This window comes from Pleurodeles waltl, chromosome 4_2 (assembly GCF_031143425.1).
Source record: "Pleurodeles waltl isolate 20211129_DDA chromosome 4_2, aPleWal1.hap1.20221129, whole genome shotgun sequence".
Lineage (NCBI taxonomy): Eukaryota > Metazoa > Chordata > Amphibia > Caudata > Salamandridae > Pleurodeles > Pleurodeles waltl.
In genome coordinates, this window is record NC_090443.1 from 69,416,178 (window position 1) to 69,440,793 (window position 24,616).

General features: G+C 45.7%; 1 protein-coding gene across 5 annotated transcripts in view; it reads left to right on the plus strand.

Moving 5' to 3' along the window:
- The window catches only part of BAZ2A (bromodomain adjacent to zinc finger domain 2A), an 867,588-nt gene that overhangs the window by 235,899 nt on the left and 607,073 nt on the right, over positions 1 to 24,616 (plus strand). For all 5 annotated transcript variants that reach the window (XM_069230685.1, XM_069230689.1, XM_069230688.1 and 2 more), the window contains 2 exons: positions 17,693 to 17,794; positions 18,741 to 18,951. In XM_069230685.1, coding sequence (XP_069086786.1) covers positions 17,693 to 17,794; positions 18,741 to 18,951 — 313 coding nt within the window. The remainder of the gene's footprint in view (positions 1 to 17,692; positions 17,795 to 18,740; positions 18,952 to 24,616) is intronic.

The window sequence follows — 24,616 nt, forward strand, 5'->3', positions numbered from 1 at the left end:
TCTATCTGTAGTTGCTGTATTCCTCAGAAGACAACACATCCATGTCTTCCTTTACCTGGATGGCTGGCTTATCAAAGCCAGTACCATCTAACAATGTCAGAGTCCTACTCGGTACACAGTAGACCGTCTCCACACCTTGGGATTAACAATCAACTTTCTCAAATCCCACCTGCAGCCTTCACAGTAACACCCTTATCTAGGAGCAGTTCTCAACACTCACTCAGGGTTGGTATATCCAAGCCCAACTCAAATTCAAATTTTCCAAACTCTTCTTTCTCAATTATAAGAAAACCACACTTACACAGTGAGAACACTGATGCAGCTACCAAGGGTGATGGCTTCTTGCATTGCCATTGTTCCTCATGCCAGACTACACATGTGTCCCTTACATCAGTGCCTGTCGACAGTCGTCTCAGTCACAGGGTCATCTCCAGAATCTAGTGTTGTTGGACCACCAGACTTACCACGCTCTTCAATGGTGGAATCCCACCAATCTTTTCAAGACCCTGTGCCTCACGTCACTCTACCGATGCATCAGAGACAGGTTGGGGAGCTCATCTCAACAACCTCACAATACAAGGCATATAGGATCCCATTCTACAAACTTCTCACATCAGCTACTTGCAGCACTCAGAGCCTTTCTGCCACAACTCTTCTACAAAGTGGGTCTAGTTCATACAGACAACATGACAGCCATATATTATCTACAGAAACGGTGTGGGGGGGGGGGCACATTTAACTCAATTGTCCCTTCTTGATCAGACAATTTAGAAATGGCTGATTCACAACATTCACTTAACTTGCAGAATATCCCCCAGGAGCGGACAACCATCTTTCAGACCTCCTCCGCAGGATGTAGCAACAAGTCCGTGAATGGGAACTTCACCCAGAAGTACTAAAGCAATACTTTCAGTTCTGGGGAACTCCACAAATAGACCTCTTCGCCACCGCAGAAAATTCAAAACTGCCAAAACTTCGCATCCAGATACCCACACCTTCAGTCCAAGGGCAATGCTCTATGGATGAATTGGTCAAGGATATTTGCTTACAGTTTTCCACCTCTCCCACTCATTCCATCTCTAGTTCGCAAAATGAAACAAGCATCACTCACCATGATCGTTGTAGCTCCCACATGGGCACATCAATCTTGGTACACAACCGTCTTGGATCTGTCTGTAGTTCTTCACAAGAAACTCCCCAGCAGGCCAGACCTTCTGACTTAAAAAGCGAGGTCAAATTAGACATCCAGACTCCAAAACACTCAATCTTGTGATATGGCTCCTGAAGTCTTAGAATTTGGTTATTTGAATCTCTCCTCAGAATGTATGGAAATTCTTAAAGAGGCACGATAACCTACAACAGGACAGTGTTATGCTTTGCCGCAAAATGAAACGTTTTGTCAGCTACTGTCAACCTAAACACATTGATCCACTCAAAGCCTCAGTTCAAGGCATTATTTATCTGCTACATTTACAAAAGGCCAATTTAGCATATTCATCCATTTGGTGACTATAGCTGCTTACCTCCAAAATTGTCTACATATCTCTTTATTCAGAATTCCAGTTATCAAAGCTTTCATGGAAGGCCTCAAAAGAGTCATCCCACCCAGGGTTCCTCCAGCCCCATCATGGAACCTTAATGTTGTACTTACTAGACTCATGGGTCCACCCTTTGAGCCTACGCATTCCTGTTCTTTGCAATTTCTTTCATGGAAGGTAGCCTTTTTAGTAGCTATCATTTCTCTAAGACATATAAGTGAAATACAGGATCTTACTTTAAAAGAACCATTCTACCAGTTACAGAAAGATAGGATAGTTCTTAGGACAAACCCTAAATTCCTTCCTAAAGTAGTTTCTCCATTTCACATTATTCAATCGAGTTACCTGTTGTTTTCCCACAGCCAGACTCAGTTGCAGAGAGAGCACTTTGCATGCTAGATGTTAAAAGGGCTCTTATGTCTTACATTAATAGGGCTAAAAACGTTAGGAAACCTAAACAGCTGTTTGTAGCATTTTATATGCCTCATAAGGGCAATCCAATTTCCAAAACTAGCATAGCCAGATGGATAGTCATATGTATTCAAACTTGCTATCTTAAAGCCAAAAGGCAGTTACCTATTACTCCCAGAGCACATTCTACCAGAGCAAAAAGGGTGCATCTATGGCTTTTTTAGGTAAGATTCCAGTGGCACACATTTGTAAGGCTGTTACTTGGTTTACACCAAATACATTTACTAAACACTATTGTGTAGACGTTTTAGCACGACAACAGGCTAATGTTGGCCAAGTGGTGCTCAGGACACTTTTTGAAACTACTCAAACTCCTACAGCCTAGCCATCACTTATTTGGAGGGGACTGCTTTACAGACTATGCAAAGCATGTGTATCTACAGCCACAGTTTTTTCCTCTTTCTATGTGTGCTGCATTTTGCAGCACACATAGAAAGAGAAAAACTCTTCTTGGGATTGTTTTTGTGCTAGAAGGTGCTCCTTCCTGCACAAAAACAATCATCCCCACAATGCAGGCACCCTTGCACCATGGTGCAAAGGTGCCTGCGTTGGTGCGCTTCAGCAATATTTGCGCCATCATTGGGGAAAATGACTTGAAAGTGCAGTATCTGGTAGATACAGCGCATTCCTACCCTTTTGTTTTGATGCAGGGCAGCGCAGCAAGAAGGCTTGCGGTGTTGCCCTGCGCCAAAACATTGTAAATCTGTCCCTAAATGTTCGCTCCGTGTATAATAAGAATGTAGCCCACTTATTGGCTATACAAGATCTGTGACTTGTCTTAGTTTACTAATAACATTGCCTTCAGGGCAGAAGTATTTCCCAGTTTGTTTAAGCACTCACTTTTAATAAGTATATTACTAAAGCATGATGTGGTGGCGCACTGTCAATTACAGACAGTAAATTTCCAAGAAATGTCCACAAACCTTCCCACTAACTTGCAACCTTACTGATAAAACTATGTAGTGTATTAATAATCTGTGAATGCTGGTTTTCAGGAAACATATTTATCATTTGCACATATCCCAGTAAAGTGTTCTTATCTGTTTTCACCCCACTAAAATATTTTTTTCATCTCACAGAAGTACGAAAAATTATCTTTCACAGCTACTGACGTGTTTTGAAATGTTTGTACAGTTGACATAGTTATTTAAATGTTGTGTATTAGGAAAAACCCACCTACCCTTTCATTTAACTGTGTTAACAGCAGGTCAGACAGGTCACCTTAGAAAATCCTGGAACTCTGCAGTCAGAATGAAAAATGACAAAGTGACTTTTGACCTCTGTCTCTGAACACAGAGCAAATGTAACAAGAACATGATTTAAAGGCATCCTTTTCACTTTCTGACTGAACAGAACTCCTGTTCTTTGTGGACTCTGAGGTCCTATAAATAGCTCGACCTGATAAAAAATGACTCGCCATAGGGAGTGGTCAAGTAGAAGTTTTGAGCCCTTTTACAGCCCTAAGGCTGGGTGCACTATACCACAGGTGAGGGAATAGGTGCAGGAGCAATAAGCCCCTACCGTGCTAAGTACATTCTTAGGCATTGTAAGTGCAATGTGGCCCTATCAAGTACATTGGCTGGGAGTAGGTCATTATGAACTCCACAGCTCCATGATGGCTTCACTGAAGACTGGGAAGTTTGGTATCACATTTCTTAGCTCAATAAACCCAAACTGATGCCAGTGTTGGATTTTATTGAAATATACACTCAGAGGGCATCTTAGAGATGCCCCCTGTATTTCTCCCATCCCTTTAGTGTAAGGCTGACTGGCCTATGCCGGCCTTCCACTAAGAGACAAGTTTTTGACCCCATGGGTTGAGAGCCTTTGTGCTCTCTGGGGTCAGGAACAAAGCCTGCTCTGGGTTGAGGTGCTTCACACCTCCCCTCTGCAGGAACTGTAACGGTTGGCAATGAGTCTCAAAGACTCAGGCCTCCTGTTACACAGCCCCAGGGTACTCCAATTAGCGGAGATGCCGGCCCCGGACCAAGCCCTACTTTTGGTGGCAGGTCTGGTGGAAAAACAAGGAGAAGTGACCACTCCAACTGGGACCACCCCTAGTGTGTCTAGAGCTGAAGTGACACTCTTGTTGCAGAATCCTCCATCTCGCTTTGGAGGAGATTAGCCAATAGAGTTAGGAATGTGCCCCCCCCAAAGGGAGTGGGCACAGGAAGGGTGTAGCCACCCTCAGGGACAGTTTCCATTGGGAACTGCCCGACCCCTGTAACACCCCTAAATCTAGTATTTAGGGGCACCCCTGAACCTTGCTCGTCAGAACCCTGGCAACCTCAAAAAGAAGGATTGAGTCGCTGGCCCCAGCATTGAAGACTCCAGACGACAACTCACGTGGTCCCAGCCCTACCGGCCTGTCTGCAGCTTCAAAACTCTTGCTACAAAAAAACGACGCATCCTGCAGAACCAGCAACTTCTACAAACCACCCAGAGCACTGCCTGCCTACCAGAGGACCAAGAACTCATGAGTACAGTGGCCCTGTCCTCAAGAAACATCCAAGAAGGATTCCAGAACAGCCCTGGATCCGCGAGCCATGCCCACTCTGCACCCAACTCCCACGACTGAAGTCCAGGTGGTCCACTGGTTCAGAGAAGGTCCCCCGGCGAGTCCGACCTCAAGTCCACCCTAGGTTTACCCCTCCTGGCCAACACAACAACTCCTGCAGCCTTAATCAGGAGGACCCTCCCGACTGCGACCGGATCCAACAAAGACCTGATGCCCAGATGTACCCCAGGATCTGCAGCCCACTGGCCTGGGGAATTGGACCGATGATCCAACAACTTCCAGTGGACTCCTTTCCTACTTGTCCAGCCTTTGGTTTTCCATGCAACCGACTCCCTGGATCCAGCCTGCAGCATCTTTGTGACCCCTGGGGTTCCCTGTTGAAGAGCTTAGGGCACCCAACGCTGTGTTTGCACCCCTCACCTGGCCGCTCCTGTGCCACTGAGGGTGTATGTTTAGTGCTGACCTGTGGCCCCCCGATGCTCCTCTAAACCCCCCAGGTCTGTGCCCTAAAGTCACGGGTACTTACCTGCAACCTGTTTCTTCCTCAGTGCCCCCAGTCTCCATAGGATTTCATTAAAAACCCGACACCAACTTTGACTTCTGCGCCCTTCCGGCCCTGTGTTGGTGGTGCGCTCTGAGGGTCACCTTGACCTGTGGACATCCTAACCCCCGAAGACTGGGATCGTAAGTTGAGTACTTACCTATAAACTGCTAACACTTTTCCTCCCCTAGGACTGCATTGTTTCCTATGAGAAATTGCACTGTATACATTTGAAATTGAAAAGTGTTACTTGCTTGAAAACTGTTTTATCTGCAAAACCTAAACAAAGTTCATTTGATATATAAGCTTATAAAAAACTTACAACTGTACATACCTGCAACCAAGATCCTTTTGGTTCTAGAAATAATGTAACAAAGTATGTTTATGCTATATAAAAATATTGGTCTGGAGTTAGTCATAGAGTGTGTGCCTCATTTATTGACTGTGTGTGTACAACAAATGCTTTGCACTAACCTCTGATAACCCTAACCGCTTGACCACACTACCATAATAGAGAGCATTGGTATTATCTACTTTAGCCTCTGTTAAGCCTCTGGGGATCCATTGGACTCTGTGCACACTATACCTCACTTCGGTATAGTATATACAGAGCCAACTTCCTACACATCCTTCTCAAACCCTTTTAGTTTTCTTTTAAAGTGCATGATAGGGAATGCTAAGGCAATGTAACTGTACAGGCTGCACTACACATTTAACGTTTAAGGACACCTTGCTCCCCAGTGTCCCATCATGCCCTGTAGATGGCAATTGATTCTGGGTCCTCCTGACAGGATCTTGGAGCCCTGACCTTGGTCCTTTTTTTAAAAATACTTTTTCCCCCTCCAGAAATTACTTCAGGACCTTTTAAAAGGTTGTTCACTCGAAATCCTTTTGAGGCTGATAGCATTTTTCTGTAATTCTGGACTGAAAATAGTTGGATTTTTTGCACATAATGCCAACTCTTTCTGTGAAATGCCCAGATTGTGGGATGAAAAAAGAGCCAAAACAAACCCCCACTAGATCTGTGTTCTGTATTTGCCAGATTTTTACGATCCTAGAATGTGCAGTCATGGCAGCTCCCTCTCCAGATTCACTCCTTGAGAGTGTTCCAAGATGCATCTGCATTGCAAAGAAAAGGTGAAAATGACTAAAATCCCAGGCTGGAGAAAAATCTCAGGGGCATGGAGAGGCTTCTCTCTCTATCAGTGCCCTTATCTCACTCTGAGGACTACCATTGGGAGAGATCGAACAAGAAAAGGCAAAGTGAGAAAGGCTGCCTCCATTTGATGTCAGAGTGGTACAGCATCTAAGGCTATATGTATTGTCTTCCATTTTTTTACGTAAACTAATTGAATCAGCAAGATTGCTAGTTTTAAGGCTGCTAAATTATAAATTTGTGTCACCTGTGCTTCCTGGCCGTTCCGAACTAAGGCAAAGATACCACACAAAATGTGACTTTAGAAGAAGTGCTTGGGGATCCCCCGCACGTGGACGGGACTATTCAGTGCTTGTGATTTTAATGATAATTCCCCTGAAGGAGACCTAGGATTACAGGTACGAAAACATTCCATATTCAGGACTCCTAAGAAAACACCTTTTGTGTATGAATTCAAAACCTATGCCCATAAATGACACCACAAATTTAGAACTGGGACCCGGAGGTCAAGATATTACCGTTCTTGCCAGAAACTCATTTTAGATAATTAAATGAATTGTCTTGGCACTCTGACTTGGAGTGCCCCTGAGACATTACAGGAGCTCTTTGGAATAGAGGTTGGTGGCACTACCAAATGTAGGAGTGCCACAAAGAATTAAATGACTGGAATATGTAGGGCACAAGGACGGTTTAGTTTTAATGAGTCTTTTGTCCCTCTTTATTTGGTTACATAACATCCTTAGTAGCAGTACCTGTGACTACATGGTAAATGCATCCGTCAAATAACGCCATCTGTTGAACCATGGACTTACCAATATGACTCAGGACCGAAAGTTTGTTTTTCAGTCCACAGTCACACCTATTGCACACATTGGCATCTGCAACAGTGCAAATCTCAGAACTGAATTTGGATTTACATTAATGACAGAAGAAGCAGTTGCACCACAGAGTGTTCCATGGGCCTGGGAAGTTTGGAGCAGGAATGGTATGCATCTGTTTTCCATCAGAAGAAATAATAGCTACGTGTAGAGGTTTCGGCCAGCTTGTGGCCCAAAATTAAAATGTAATCTGTAAAATTATGGTTTGAGGAGTCCCACTTAGTACATTTGCACAAACCTAGCATTTACTTTCCTTCAGGCCATTCTATACACTTGATTTGTACAACAGATATATAGAACTGAGCAAAGAATGCTCCACATTGAAATTCTTAGCAGATCTGGTTGATGAAGGTATGCCTTTGTGATCTGGGGTCTTAAAACCATTTTCCTGTACTTTACTTTACCCTTCCATTAGAACCCTATAGTAATTTCCCTGTCTCAACAAAGGAAGAGAATAAGTGATTGGTCATCAAAAATTTCAGAAATGTCTGCCCTAAAAGATTTTGGGTTGTTTCTTGTCAAATGGCACTTCTTTACCTTGGGTATGGTCCACCTACCTGTAACGGGAGGACACGTTATCATACTTTAGTGTAACATACAGAGTTAATTAGGTGGGTCTTTTAACGGTTATTCACCTCATTAAAGAATTGAGGGTGATATGGCATGGTGGAAATTACCAGGATCCTCTAATCTTCATTTGATATGTGGCTTCTTTGGCAAGTTGGGAGCCTACATCCTTTAGGTAACTGCACAATTTCAGACCTTTCTGGACTCATAGGTGATTTTATCAAACTACTGAGTCCATTGCTGCAGACATGGGGCCGTCTTGCTAATGCTTTGTCTTATTTTCTGGATTTGACTGACTTCTTCAAGTTTAGTACCCGACATACGTAGTTGAAGTAGGTCATTGGTCTAACAGCAGGTACCAAGTGTCCTTTTGGGAAATCTTTTCTTGGGGGGACCTGACCGGGAGTGACAAAACTGAGATTCACATCCCCTAGGATGAATGATTGATCCATTTATCAAACCTGAATAGAGGTCTCAAGGATCTTACCAGTAGGGGTGGGGCTTATAAGAGATGGGTTATAAATAAACCCTTTATTCCATTATCACTTAGTATTTACCATTGAGGAAGTACTCATGGCACTTAAAATCCATAAAACTGGTCAGCTCCATAGGTTGAATAAGTTGCTGATAGATTTCTAGATTCTCTGCAGATATCTGAGGGCCCTATTTAATTCATTAAACAAATGCCATTAGTAGAGGTAGAGGTGTTTCATGTAGGTTGCTCTCTGCTTAGATTCACTTGCATGCACAATCATCATGAAATGCTTTTACACCGGAGTGTTGCCGGACCTGATCACGAGTGCTCGGACACCTTCTAATGTATTTTCTCCATGGACAGGTCCATAATACATATTTTTTTTTAAACTCTTGCAGCAAGTGACTGATCAAGGGTGGGATCATCTGAACCACATGCATTTTTTTTTCTTCATTATACTGTGGCAGGGGTACCTTAGTGTAGGGCAAACATTGACATACATACTCGGGAGCAAGGCAGTGCTCAGATATTGTGCATGCTGTGTGACTGGTTTGCTATTTTGTTATTCAAAAAGAGAAAACAAATATTTAAACAAAGGGGTTTCTACCACTAGACTGTTTGCAAAAATTCCTGGAGCAGCATCATTTATCTCGAAAATTTCAGAATAAGCCCTTCTAGGATTGAGACATCTTTTGACTTGATGTGATGGGACAGGGAGGTGTCTGATGATTAACAACTTTCATCTTATGTTTTAAGATCTTTTATTGCTATTTGGATATATCCAACAAATACAGTATTCTCCCACCTACATCCAGAGGCCAGTGGGGTGATGGCATGAGTAAACAAAAACAAAAAGGAGAAACAGCGAAACAAGGGAAGGGAGTAAACTGGAGGCAACATCCAGTGACAGCTTAAAGTAAGCTTGAGGCATCTAGTAGCAGTAATAAAAGAAGACCGTGATCAATAACAGGGCAGATATCAGACTCCATACAGTCAGCCCAGGTCCGATTACATCCAAGCAGTGACATTGTGTGTTAAGCAGAGAATACGCAAATATACTGGGCACGTCTATTCTCGGAACTCGTCTGAAAGATAATGAATACAAGGCCACCCCCATGTCTTATCAAAGAGTGGTAGCGATTGTGTCACCGATGCTGTCAGATACTCGAACCCCAGTAAGTCCCACAGTTTATGAAGCTGGGATTGAGTCCGATCACCACTGAGAAAGGAAAAGCTGTTTAGCCACCCCTAATGCCAATGTAATGGGACCAGATATGTTTTTGTGTTCAGAAAACCCAGTAGAACATAGCTAGGAATCGGGGAATGTCCTTGTCGTAAATCTCATCTATCACTTGTAGGACGTCTTACTAAAAAGAGCTGATTTTGGAACACTGCCACAATATGTGTGTAAGGGTACCCCTCTGTCCACAATGTAGCCAGCAAGTACTGTCACTTCCCATCTTCCAGCCGGCAATCCTTACCGGGGTATAATACCAGTAGTGGGCTATTTTAAGGAACAACTCCTTAGTGGCTAAATTGCGTGCCGAAAGCTGGGCATGGTGCAGCACATCATGCTACTTGCAATCTGTAAAGGTGCGTTCACATTCCGTCTCACCTACATCATGCAGAAGTTGTGGTCAGGTGTGGTGGTATAATCAGAAGGGCATATATATCAGAGAAGGAGTCGTTATCAGAGGTGCGAGTGAGCAGCCACCTCTCAAACTGTGCAAGGGGTCTACTGGTGTGAGGGGGAATTAAGGGCCGGGACGGGTAGCGGGAAGACCATAACCTGACTGGAGCTGTGAAAATCCATGATGCCCTCAACGTCAAAGAGGTCGCCTATTCTTTTGCAGTTGGCCTCCTGCCATGCGGGATATGAATGGCCAGTCAAGGAGGTGGAAAGTCTGGGTTCCCTATAATTGGTGTCTGAGGAAAGATTGGCATGGACAGGCCCTTCCGTATTTCTGTCCGATCCCAGACCCCCATCATGGCTCGCAGGACAGGGAAGATGTAAACTCCGGGTGGACGATGTGCTTTTGATAGCCATGGCACTCTCCAAATGTGTATACCTGCCACTGCCTGATCAATAAAGCACCAGTGTTTTTCAGCACACAGGCTTGACCATTCTATTGTGTTACAAATGAGCAACTTGATAGTAGCTCATGAGATGTGGGACCCCCTCCCCAACCCTTTCCTCTGCCTGTGGCAGGTACACCTGTGCATTTGCCATCCTTGCTTTCTTGCCCTCCCAGAGAAACTTCCAGATAAGGCTCTGTAACTTATCCGGCGACTGTAGGGAGGCTGTAACAGTAATGTCTGCATAACCAAAGCACCTTGGGTAAAAGCGTCATCTTGACTGCTTCTAAACAACCCAGCCAAGAGAGGCCATAGCCCTCCCATTTAATCAAATCTGATCAAGCATTCATCAGTAGCGCAGCATAGTTGTGTTCTGCCGTGAAGGCTAGCGTAGAGTGCTTGGCCCAGGTGAATGGAAACAGCCTCCAGCTGGGCTGTATCAGCTGTGGGCACAGTGAGGTTTAGAATGCAGGATTTATGGAAATTGGTTTTGAAATCCGATATCTCCCCAAAGCTCGCCAATTCCTACATGACCGCTGGTAAGAAAACCTGCGGCTTTGACAAGAAGAGCATGTCATCATTTTCATAGAGTGCAAGTTTATGTGCTCTGCCCCCTATAGGTATGCCATATATACACGCATGACAGCGTATCGATTCAGCAAAGGGCTCCATGTATAGGGAAAATAATAATGTTGAAAGGGGACAATCCTGTTGTGTGCCCGTAGAGATGGAAAGGTGTCAGGATAAGACTCCGTTAATGCGCACCATAGCCTTGGGTGATTCGTAACTGCATTGCACCCACTTACAGAACCATGGGCCTAGATCACATCGAGCCCATACTGAGTGAAGGTACCGCCAGTGCACTCGGTCAAATGCCTTCTCGGCATCGATAGAGAGGAGAAGGGCAGGTACTCTGCCACCTCCTGAAAACAGCGCTCCAAAGGAGTTTTGGTGTTGTTGCTACAACTCCTTTCGGGGATTAACCCAATCTGGTCTGGGTCCACCAACTCGTGCATGTATGGGGTGAGCCTGTTAGCTAAGATACTTGTGAATATCTTTACATCCACATTTAGTAGGAAAATGGGACGATAGGAAGAGCAACACCGGGGATCCTCCCCCTGTTTGGGAACAACCGTGAGGATGCCAGTGACACAAAAATCATTATATAACTTTGCCAATATACAGGGAGTGCAGAATTATTAGGCAAATGAGTATTTTGACCACATCATCCTCTTTATGCATGTTGTCTTACTCCAAGCTGTATAGGCTCGAAAGCCTACTACCAATTAAGCATATTAGGTGATGTACATCTCTGTAATGAGAAGGGGTGTGGTCTAATGACATCAACACCCTATATCAGGTGTGCATAATTATTAGGCAACTTCCTTTCCTTTGGCAAAATGGGTCAAAAGAAGGACTTGACAGGCTCCGAAAAGTCAAAAATAGTGAGATATCTTGCAGAGGGATGCAGCACTCTTAAAATTGCAAAGCTTCTGAAGCGTGATCATCGAACAATCAAGCGTTTCATTCAAAATAGTCAACAGGGTCGCAAGAAGCGTGTGGAAAAACCAAGGCGCAAAACAACTGCCCATGAACTGAGAAAAGTCAAGCGTGCAGCTGCCACGATGCCACTTGCCACCAGTTTGGCCATATTTCAGAGCTGCAACATCACTGGAGTGCCCAAAAGCACAAGGTGTGCAATACTCAGAGACATGGCCAAGGTAAGAAAGGCTGAAAGACGACCACCACTGAACAAGACACACAAGCTGAAACGTCAAGACTGGGCCAAGAAATATCTCAAGACTGATTTTTCTAAGGTTTTATGGACTGATGAAATGAGAGTGAGTCTTGATGGGCCAGATGGATGGGCCCGTGGCTGGATTGGTAAAGGGCAGAGAGCTCCAGTCCGACTCAGACGCCAGCAAGGTGGAGGTGGAGTACTGGTTTGGGCTGGTATCATCAAAGATGAGCTTGTGGGGCCTTTTCGGGTTGAGGGTGGAGTCAAGCTCAACTCCCAGTCCTACTGCCAGTTCCTGGAAGACACCTTCTTCAAGCAGTGGTACAGGAAGAAGTCTGCATCCTTCAAGAAAAACATGATTTTCATGCAGGACAATGCTCCATCACACGCGTCCAAGTACTCCACAGCGTGGCTGGCAAGAAAGGGTATAAAAGAAGGAAATCTAATGACATGGCCTCCTTGTTCACCTGATCTGAACCCCATTGAGAACCTGTGGTCCATCATCAAATGTGAGATTTACAAGGAGGGAAAACAGTACACCTCTCTGAACAGTGTCTGGGAGGCTGTGGTTGCTGCTGCACGCAATGTTGATGGTGAACAGATCAAAACACTGACAGAATCCATGGATGGCAGGCTTTTGAGTGTCCTTGCAAAGAAAGGTGGCTATATTGGTCACTGATTTGTTTTTGTTTTGTTTTTGAATGTCAGAAATGTATATTTGTGAATGTTGAGATGTTATATTGGTTTCACTGGTAATAATAAATAATTGAAATGGGTATATATTTTTTTTTTGTTAAGTTGCCTAATAATTATGCACAGTAATAGTCACCTGCACACACAGATATCCCCCTAACATAGCTAAAACTAAAAACAAACTAAAAACTACTTCCAAAAATATTCAGCTTTGATATTAATGAGTTTTTTGGGTTCATTGAGAACATGGTTGTTGTTCAATAATAAAATTAATCCTCAAAATTACAACTTGCCTAATAATTCTGCACTCCCTGTAGAGGCTAGCAACATCGCAAATGCCTTTAGAATTCTGCACCATATCCATAATGACCAGGTGCCTTACCGGTCTGGAGACGCTGTATTGCCATATGTACTGCATTGGGAGTTATGTATTTGTCTAAGCGAGCTATGCTTGTTGGGGGGGACCTGGGGCAGGGGGACCGAGTCTATTAATGCCTCAGTGCCACTTTCATTGAGCTCAGCTGCGGCATACAAGTTAGAGTAAAATGATTCAAATTCTCTAGCAGTTGATTCTTTCTGACCAGTCAGGGTGCCGTCGGCCAACTGTAACTCTCCCACCCTCTGCTGTACTGCTTGGGAATGGAGGCGGTGTCCTGCCTTATTCCCTCCTGCATAATACTTTTGCTTCACCCGCAACAGGCCGTACACTGCCCTGTCCATGATTATGGCTCTCAGTTTCTTACGGGCTGTGGCTAACTGTCCCCTGACTGCCAGTGAGCCTGTGCAATCTCGAGTTCCCTTATCATGTTTTCCATCTGCAAGTGCTTCTTGTGCCGGTCTGTGTTCAAATGCTCTGTAAAGGCAATGAACTGACTGTACAGCTGCTATAAGGCTGTCCCACATTAGTATGGTAGTGGTCGCTGCGGTGTCACTCGTGGTCAATAAAGCTTCTATGGTGGCCTTAATTTCTGAGAGTGTTGTATCATAGGTGAGTCGTTTAGTGTTGAGGTGCCAGGAATGCGGAATCGACTTGGAAAGAGGCAGTGTGAAAGTCAGAGTGATGGGCGAGTGATCAGAAAGGGCAACCACCCCAATCTCTACCACAGATGTCACATTAGTGGTGTGTGTTGAGGTGAGAAAAAGGTCTGTGTGAGCAAATATTTGGTGTGCTGCTGAGAAAAAGGTATATTCCATGTTGGTCGGGTGGGTCTGTCGCCAGTTATCCGTCAACCCTGCTTTGTCCAGCCACCCCCGAAAACCCGGAGACCATGCACCAGTCTGCCCATATCTATGGATAGATCTGTCCACTTGTGCGTCAGGTACTATGTTGAATTCATCCCCATAATGACATTTGCATCTGATGTGGTAACAACTTGTCCCACTGCTTCCCTAATGAAGCTTTCCTGGTGCTCATTAGGGCGATAAAGATTTGCTACTGTAAACCAATGCCCCAGCATTTCAATGTTCAGGTAGAGGCGCCTTCCAGGGATCTCAGCATATGTTTGAATTACCCTCCCTCGGAAGTGAGTCGCCACTAAGATAGCCACCCCAGCCCATTTCCCAGTCCCTGATGAGAGATAATGTTGGTCATACCACCAGGATTTCAGTCGCTTCCAGTCGGCCCTTAATAGATGTGTTTCTCGTATGAGGCAGATGTTTCATTTGGCCTCACAAATGAGGGAAAGGAGGGCCATCAGCTTTACAGGGGCGTTAAGACCTCGGACTCTAATACTAAGTATGTAACCATTAACTGGGTGTTGAGTGTTGACTTTTGTATGCTCTCGAAACCTGTTTGAAGTCTAAGAGGTCCCCAATAAAGTGCCAGCAAACTACATCAATGTGAAGTGTAAATACAAAAGGGACGTCACTGGAGGGAAACCAGGGGTAAACAAGAAACAGAACAATGAAACGGTTCCCTGCCTGGGAACACACTCAGACAAGCTTGGGGGAATCCGAGTCGTCGGACCGTAGTCTCTTCAGCTCTGTCGTTGAGTGGCCGGATATGGAGCTCCGCTGCACAACTCGCCATCCACAATGGGAGGCCTCCCGTTAGCGTCCATGTCCATCCACAGAGACGGATACAAAGCTTCCATGTTGTAGATGACCATTACATGATTCAACCAATCAAGGCAGGTCAAGTATGCCAAGACCTTAGTGGTAATTGTTTGCCTCTGACACAATATCCTGGTGCTGCAGGTGATGGATCAGTGCAGCTCTTTCTGTGTGGCTCTCCATCTCTGAGAATTTGTGTAGTTTCCCTCTCCACATGCGAGTCCTGCGGCACTGGTCTGTTGTAGGAGCAGTTAGGTCCCGCTGCGGCTCCTTTGGGAAAGATGGCTTATTTGTTAACAAACGGGTATCATCCAGTGTGCGAATGTTCTGCATCTCCTTGTTCTGGGCAAACAGGAGGCAGAAAGGGTATCCCCATAAATACCTAATGCCCTTCTCTCAAAGAAAGTCTGTCAGAGGACGGAGAGACTAGCGGCGCTGCAGTGTCGCAGACGAGAGGTCCTGAAACAATCTTATTTTGAGACCTCCAAAGGTAATGGTGGTCTGATCAGGGACTGTTGTTAAGATTGCCTCTGTATGTCCATAATGGTGTATACATGTGAGAATGTCCTGTGCCTGGCCAGGAGAGCAAGCCGGTCGATCAGCCTGGTGGATGCGGTCAAGAACTATGTCCTGATACTTAAGCGCTGGGGCCACATGGCGGAAAAGACAGACTTCAAACTTCTCGAGACTTCCCGATATCGCATGCAAGGGAACTTCCTTAATACGAATGTTGGAGCGTCAGGATCGGTTCTACAAATCCTCCAGGTAGTACTGCAGCTCCAAATTCTTGTCCTGCAGTGCGAGCAGCTCGCGGCAATGGTGATCCAGTTCCTCTTCACATGCAACTTGAGTCTTCTCTAGCCAGTCTACGTGCCGGCCCAGTTCACCGACATCCTTCTTGAGTTCTTTGACCTCAATCGCCATCTCCTGTTTGAGAGCGTCAAAATTGTCTGAGAGGACCCCGAAACGTTGTTCAAGGAATGGGCACATCTGCTTTCTTCGCTGGGGTCTTGGCGAAGAGGTCCTTAAGGGTACCTTCTTTTTTGATATGGTGCTGCAAAAGCCTTAATGTGTAGGGTAGGTTCTGAATTCCTCAAGGGGAGTGCTGGCCCCAGCACCGTGGGGACGTTGATTCACTTGCCTCCAGGCAGGCAGTTCAGCCTCCTAGGTCCCTCACAGTACGCATTGCTGTCTCGTAGGCCCACCTCCGACAGCGAGGAGCACAGCGCCAGTTGGGAAGCGTGCCAAGTCTTTTCCAGGCCTAGGCCTAGTTGGCCTCTCACAGTCTATTCAGGACTCATGGTGGAGCAACACCACTCAGGTCCTCCCAGCATGAGGCCATTCCAAAACTGCATCAAGCATCACCAACTGCACAGCAGTCACTGGCCAATCTCTTCAGGGCCCGCACCATTCCTCAGTGTCTCTCCAGGTAGCCAGTACTTGCTGCTGTGAATGCTCCCCTGGCCATTCAGGTAAGTGTCTTGGCTCCTAAGCAGGGTGTCTCCAGCCTCTGTCTAGAATCCAAGCAGCCCTCTCCGAACACCAGTCTCTCGGACATCTCGGGATTGCGGACCCAGCTCAGGGGCACTCCAGACACAGAGCTATGTGTCCCGCAATCCGACCCTCATTGGTGCGTTATTTCCAATATGCTTTACGTGGCCGCCCACCTCTCCTCAGAGGCACCTGAATGGGTGCCCATACTACAGTCTTCGGTGTAGTCGCTAATGCGTTTGGGTCCACCCAAACCCACTTCATCCTCAACTTCGCCGCCCTACTTTCAACCTGGGATGGACCTGGTTTGAGGAGGCCCTCAAGACGGCACCGACCGCCGGCTCCAGTGCGGCTGCCATTTTGAAGGCGACGCTGTGAAATATGTCAGAGCTGGAGAACTGAAGTTAAGAGGTAGGTGATATACTTCTTCTGAATTAGTTTGATGCTAGCCTTTTCCCAATCTCCCTAGGGTACATTGAGGTCTCATAAATTTCTTGGTCCTCTTAAATATTTGTACCCTCCTTTTTCATGGACATCCTAAGCATATAGACATACTGTTTACTAATGTCTTGTAAATTATGATGATGTCACATGTACAAGCGACTGAAAAAAACTTATTTTGTGGGCCCTAGCTCATGGTCAGTTCTGTTGATTAAAGGATTCATTCCCAGTGGTTCCCACTATTTCACTATGGACAGCCCTGCCACATACTCCTTTCGGAACCCCTTTAATATGATGAAGTCCCCTCCACTTGATAGTGATCCACTCCTGTGGAGTGGTTTGTTTGTCATTTTCTTGTTCATACCTATCATGATAGATGCTGGTTTCCAAGACAATTGCTACTGCCCCAGGTAGGTCTGAAGGAACAACATAAGGAGATAAGCCTACCCCCAACACACACACAGACGCACACGCACGCACGCACACACACACACACACGCACACACCCACCCCCGTGAAGGTTTATCTGTAGGAATGTAGGACAACTCATTAACAGTGGCCAGCTAGGATGCTAATAGTAGTTAAGTATGGGTAGAGTGCTATTCTTCCTTCGCAGATACTCTTGCAGAGTGTTTGTAGAGATTTTCTATGCAGACTACTATCCCAAAGTAGTGACTCAGGACTTACTAAGAAAGAAATACCAAGGGATCTAAAATGGGGCATGTAGGAGCACATATAAGCATTGGCAGCATAATCTTTTGGATAGGGATGCTCTGCCCAAACGTCACTATAGGAGCCTTCTCCAGTGTTGACCATCTTCACCAATATGGATGTTCTTCCTTGGTTGAAAAGGGGACCGAACTTGCTTTCCTCTAACTCCCCCCTCTCCAAACAACAAAACATACAGTGTAAAAAGGAGAGTGAATGATGGCATTGTTTAGTTGACAAATCATTAATTGCACGCAGGTTCCTGTACTATTAGGACATTTAATTTGGGTAAGTTGAATGATGGTAGTAAGTGTACCAGCAATGTCTCTTATCCTCGTCTCTTGCTCAGTACCTTTCCAGGAACCCTACTAGCAGCGTTCGAAGGGAGCACTTCAGCTTCAGCCCACGGATGCCTGTTGGAGACTTTTATGAAGAGTGCAGTTCTGCAGATGTGAGTGCACTTAAGTTTTGTTTTTGACCCTAGAGAAGAAAAAGGTTGCACAGCTGTTGTTGCCAATACTGCTGAAGTGCTACTTTGCATCACTTGGTATTCGTTTTCGAACCACATTTTTATTTGTTTTTCTTTCTTCCTGCCTCCTCTGGTCTTACTGCAAACCTTCTCTGTCAACTATTTACAACTTAGATTGTAGCACTAATAGTGACTTGGAGAATATTTTATTAGGCAATAACAAATTAAGAGGATTCATAATGTGTTTAGTTTATTAGATGCCAACTGTAGGCTGCTAACTGTTATGCTTTGACTCTATTTTAAGCAGATCCTCAGAGCAAGACTTGCTCATGTTCTGGCAGGCAGTGAGATACACCACAAGCATTTTGTGAGGCACAGGAAGTTTATGGGCTATGGCTACATTTAGAGAAAGAGCTTATGGTTTCTTTTTTCTGGTTGCTTACCTTCTCTAGAGAGTGTTCAAACAACTTACCCTTGACTATAAGACATGCAGTGTATACTAATGTTCTATATTTTGAAAACACCATTTTGGAACAAAGTTTGAGAATAGCAGGAAGAATAAATTAGTACTGTTGTGAACACTGGGCTTAACCTATTCCTTTGATGTTTGGCTTCATGATGATGTATATTTTATTTTGCTGCTTTTGTGGAGATGCAGTCCCTAATGATGGGTGATTAAATCTTGGCTACCGAAGCAGAACCTCCCCAAATGTTCTAAAAAATAAATATTTGTAGCTAGCCAGCACTTTGCTTGTGAACCTCCCAAAGTCTTCTGCATCACCAAGACACCTGTGCCTATGAGCTCTGTTGCAGAGTGCAGTGCGTGTTGTACATGTTTTTGACCTAGCCTTTAAATAGTCCTTTAAAGTTTCATGGTGTTTTATAATAGACTTTCATTGTGATCAGTGGTGTATTTTGTCACTTAAAGGGCCCCCAATGGGTGAAATTACTCTCCGAAGAGATCCCATCCCGCATCTTGGCCATCACGGGAAAGAGAGGACGTCCCCGTAACACTGAGAAGCTGAGGGTGAGGGATGCACCACGGCTGAAACGTGGCAGAGGGCGGCCTCCCAAGGTGAAGTCAGTAGACTTGCTGAACAAGGCTGACTCAAAGATGATGATGAAGCTCGAAGCCCAAGGTATATCTTTTACTTCTATCTCCTACATCACCCCAAGGTGGAAAAGATCCTCTATGTTTGTAGAAGTCAGAACAGCCTTTGTCCTTCCTCAACACGCTGTGCGATCTCATAAATGTTTGCTGAATTACTGTGCAAGTCTGCAGATTCAATGCTAGTCTACACTCAGGGTAGACTGGTCTGTGTAGTGGTTAATACCTAATTTCTTCATTGTAGGATTCTCACTACTAGTCATGAACATATAATAGTCCCACCTAAATGCCGGGACTGTGGAACTCTTCCTTAAACACAATTTCTGACATTAGATGTAGGCAACTCAATATTGAGCAGTCTGGTGACACTTCTAACAGTCTGTGGCAGGCCAACCTAAACTACATTTTTTTCTGCATAAAAAAGCTTGTGGCCTCTGAGCTGGCAGTCTAGCATTAGTTCCTCTTTTTCTGTGCCTCATTGATGGAGATCAGGGTGTTGTCTCTGTATCTCATCCATGAACTTCCTCAGCATTAGACAGTGACCGCGTCAGATGTTCCTCCCAAACTTTCAGGTTTGAAGTCTTGGTGTAGATCCTGCAAAAATGTGTTCCATCTGAACTATATCACAATTTGTGATTTTTGAGCCTTCATAACCCCGAAGGCCTTCAAGTCTAGCTTGGTTCTACTTACGCCCTGCAAAGAGATGCATAAAGAGAGCGCTCTCCTTTGCAATAGGCAAGTAACTTGTGAAGGAATTATCACCTTGAAGATCTTCCAATAAAAATGCTAATAAACACCCTTGGGATTACAAGTCCTCTTTTTGCTTGAGGGAATGTTTCTGGGAATGTTCGGCGTCTTGACACTATTCCCCAGTGCCAAGCTGTTGCTTCTTGGAGGAGATCCAGACATTGAAATAAAATGAGGCCGGTTTTCCAGTGCGTAGGCTGACCTCATATAGGTCGATGCTCCTTGCTCCCTTGGGGTTGGGCCCCATGTGGGAGCATGTACCCCCAGACTTGGTGACTCCAGCGACTTAGACCCTGATGTCTCCCAACGCCATACCTCCACTGGCTCAAGTCCCGTGCCTAAAAAATAGAACATCAAAAGGGTGTAAAGGCACTGACCTTTGGAATACGCTTTGATGCTATCAAAGATGCTGCGAATAGCCCTCACTGGACATCACTATAGAAGCCATCAACATCTGCACAAATTATGTGTGTGAAAGGAAAAACTTTAAGGTGAACTTTGATGGATGTTCCAAGTGCAACACACCTGCCTAGGGCTAAATTATGTGCCCAGGCGGAGGAGATTTTCTTCTCACACTCTGAAGCCTAGCTGTCTGTGACCATTTATTTCCATTAGGTTCTGAAATTCTTTTGATATTTCTCGCTGAGCTGTGCAATTGTTCCATCATTTCAGCCACCATTAGAAATCAGAGGAAACAGGCCTATATCATACCACTTCTAAAATCAAAAAAATCCTCGTCTGATCCTGGCACTCTTCATAACTATCTACCAGTTTCCCTGCCTCCTTATTCTTCACTGATTCTCGAGAAAGCCATCAATAAGCAGCTATCTACCAGTTTAAAATCTAATGAAATCTTAGACCCATCTCAGTCAGGTTTTAGGCCATTACACAGTACCGAAACAGCCTTGGTGGAAGCAAAGGACAGTATGTGATTGAAACTTGATCAGGGACTTTCGGCTGCCCTTATTTTGCTTTTGCTTTATCTGGTACTGGTGGCAGTTGCCTTCTACACAGTCTTAAGTGGATCAAAATGCAGCAGCATTTCTCATTCTCAAACTTCCACCGTCCCCCTCTGTGCCCTTGTCTCAAAACTCTTCACCGGCTCCCTGTTAAGAAAGGTAAATATATATATATATATATATATATATATATATATATATATATATATATATATATATATATATATATATATATATATATATATATATATATATATATATATATATTCGGTGCCATGTGTAGCTGCAGATACACATGCTGTGCATTATCCTGCCAACTAGTGTTGGGCTCGGAGTGTTACAAGTTGTTTTTCTTCGAAGAAGTCTTTTCGAGTCACGAGACCGAGTGACTCCTCCCTTTTGGCTCCATTGCGCATGGGGGTCGACTCCATCTTAGATTGTTTTCTTTCCGCCATTGGGTTCGGACGTGTTCCTCTTCGCTCCATATTTTGAATCGGGAAAGTTAGCTAAATTATAAAAAAATTGACAGTATTGTTATCGTTCGGTACCGGGTTAGTGTTATTGTATCGGCACTGACATCAAAAGCGCTCTGGCAGCCCTTTGGGGCTTTCGTTCTTCACCGAGGCCTGGTCGGCCCGACCACACCTGTCGTCGAAGACTAATGGACCGGACCCCGTTCCGCTTCTGTCCTGAGTGTCATTCGAAGTATCCTTCTACAGACCAGCACCTGGTCTGTAATCTGTGTTTATCACCTGAACACAGGGAGGATACTTGCGAGGCTTGTCGAGCATTTCGATCGAAAAAGACCTTAAGAGATCGACGAGCAAGAAGACTGCAAATGGCGTCGATACTGAGAGAGCAACTCGACGTCGGAGAGGAGGAAAGCATTTCCATCCAGGGATTGGACTCGGAAGAATCCGAAAGTGACCGAACCTCGACGGTGCAGCAAACAGTGAGTAAACCTGCCCCGTCCAAAACTCACACAAAGATATTTAAGGCCAAGGGGATGCCACCGCCAACAGGCCATGGCTTAACCCATCGAAAAGAAGGTGACCAAACATCGGCACTGAAAAAGGCCAGGGATTTGCCGAAGACTTCCAACTCCGGTCGAAATTCCGGCACCGAACGATCTCGACACCGAGAGTTCGACTCACCCAAAGTGAGAAAAAGACTATGGGGGTCATTCTGACCCTGGCAGTCGGCGGTGAAGCGGCGGTAAGACCGCCAACAGGCTGGCGGTCTTTTTTCATGTATTCTGACCATGGCGGTTACCGCCATGGTCAGCCGCCGATTCACCGTTCCGACCGCCACGGCGGTAACGACCGCCGGGCTGGAGACCTGGGTCTCCAGCCCGGCGGTCGTCACATACCGCCGGCGGTATTCCAACCCTCCTGACCCCGGCTTACCGCCATGGATTTCATGCGGTTGGGGACCGCCATTCAATCCATGGCGGTAAGCACTATCAGTGCCAGGGAATCCCTTCCCTGGCACTGATAGGGGTCGCCCCAACCCCCACCCCGACTCCCTCCCCTACCCCCCCCACCACCCCTGCCACCCCCAAAAGGTTGCAGGACCCCCGTCCCCCACCCCGATCCCCAACATATACACACACATACACACACATACACACATACAGGCACACATTCATACACATACACCCCCCCCCACATTCATGCACACATTCATGCACATACACACACCCCCCGCATTCATGCACGCATTCATGCACATACACACACCCCCCCGCATTCATGCACGCATTCATGCACATACACACACCCCCCGCATTCATGCACGCATTCACACGCCCCCTCAATATACACACACGCACACCCCCATGCACGCACACAACAACCCCCCACCCCCCTTCCCTAGCGGACGATCACCTTACCTGTTCCGGGTGATCCTCCGGGAGGGAACGGGCAGCTCCGCCGACACCGCGACGCCAACAGAACACCGCCACAGCGAATCACAGGTCGTGATTCGCTGGGCGGTGTTCTGTTGGCGTGGAGGTGGAGCTACCTCCACTTCCCCGCCTGCCGCCAGTATGGCTGTTGGCGGCTCTTCGTCCGGAAACGGGCGGAGCGCTGCCAACAGTCAGAATGGCCCATGCGGAAGACCGCCAGCACTGGCGGTATTCCGTACGGCGGTCCCTCAGCGGTCTATTGAAAAGACCGCCGAGGTCGGAATGACCCCCTATATCTGAAACCTCGTACCGAAAAAAGTGGCTTCGGAGCCGAAAATAAACTCTTACACAGAAGAGCAAGGACTTTCCAGCCAAATGAAGGAAAGACATAGATTTGAGCAGGAATTAAGTATGGAAGAACCGGACCATACACAAAGGAGGTTACATATCCAGAAAGAGACTGGAAAAATACAAACTTTACCTCCAACCAAATCTAAAAGAAAACTTGCATTTCAGGAGACTGAAATGCAGCCTAAGGCAAAGGTGGTTAGAGACAAATCCCCACCACCAATGTTTTCACCACAACCGTCCCCACCGCACTCCCCACAACTGTCACCAGTGGGAACACCTCCAGTGCAGTCACCCACACATACAGGGATGACACAGGATGATGCTGATGCATGGGACTTATATGATGCACCAGTATCGGATAACAGCCCGGATTGTTATCCAACAAAGCCGTCACCTCCAGAAGACAGTACTGCATATACACAGGTACTATCCAGGGCAGCTACGTTCCACAACGTAGCAATGCACACAGAGCCAATAGAGGATGATTTCCTGTTTATCACCTTAGCATCCACCCACACTTCCTATCAGAGTCTGCCAATGCTCCCGGGTATGCTCAAACACGCAAAACAAGTATTCCAGGAGCCAGTTAAGGGAAGGGCTATCACGCCTAAGGTTGAGAAGAGGTACAAGCCTCCCCCAACAGATCCTGTGTTCATAACACAACAACTTACACCGGACTCAGTGGTTGTAGGAGCAGCAAGAAAGAGAGCAAACTCTCAATCGTCAGGAGACACTCCACCGTCTGACAAAGAGAGCAGAAAGTTTGACACTGCGGGCAAACGAGTGGCAGCACAAGCAGCCAATCAATGGCGGTTTGCTTAGTCGCAAGCTCTACTTGCTCGCTACGACAGGGCACACTTGGACGAGATGCAACACATCATACAGCACTTGCCCAAGGAACATCAGAAATGTGCTCAACAGGTCGTGGAAGAAGGACAGGCCATATCTAACAACCAGATAAGGTCCGCGCTAGACTTGGCAGCATGAACGGTCAACACGGCGGTAACCATTCTCAGGCATGCGTGGTTAAGAAATTCTGGATTCAAGCCAGAGATCCAACAGGCGGTGTTGAACATGCCATTTAATCAGGAACAGTTGTTTGGGCCGGAAGTTGACACAGCAATTGAGAAGTTGAAAAAAGACACAGACACGGCCAAAGCCATGGGCGCGCTCTATTCCCCACAAATCAGAGACCCCTTTAGGAAACCACAATTTAGAGGAGGTTTTCGACGGCAAACATCACAGCCTTCCACCTCTCAACCAGACCCACCTATCAGACACAATATCAAAGGGGAGGGTTTCGTGGTTCCTATAGAGGACAATTCCCAAGAGGAAGGGGAAAGTTCCAAGCAACCAAACTAAGCCAGACCAAACAGTGACTTCATTGTCACAAAACCCCAACACTTATCACCAGTGGGGGGAGGCTACTGCATATTTTCAAAACTGGACATATCATACCACAGACGCATGGGTCCTGTCAATTATCCAACATGGTTATTGCATAGAATTCACAAAATTCCCGCCAGATATGCCACCAAGAACACACACATAATCTGTCCAAACAACACTTAGACCTATTACAAATAGAGGTCCAAGTACTATTACAAAACAAGCAATAGAACTAGTACCTAATCATCAGAAAGGAACAGCCGTTTACTCACTATATTTCCTAATTCCAAAAAAAGAAAAAAACGTTAAGACCTATCTTAGATCTCAGAACACTGAATCGCTTC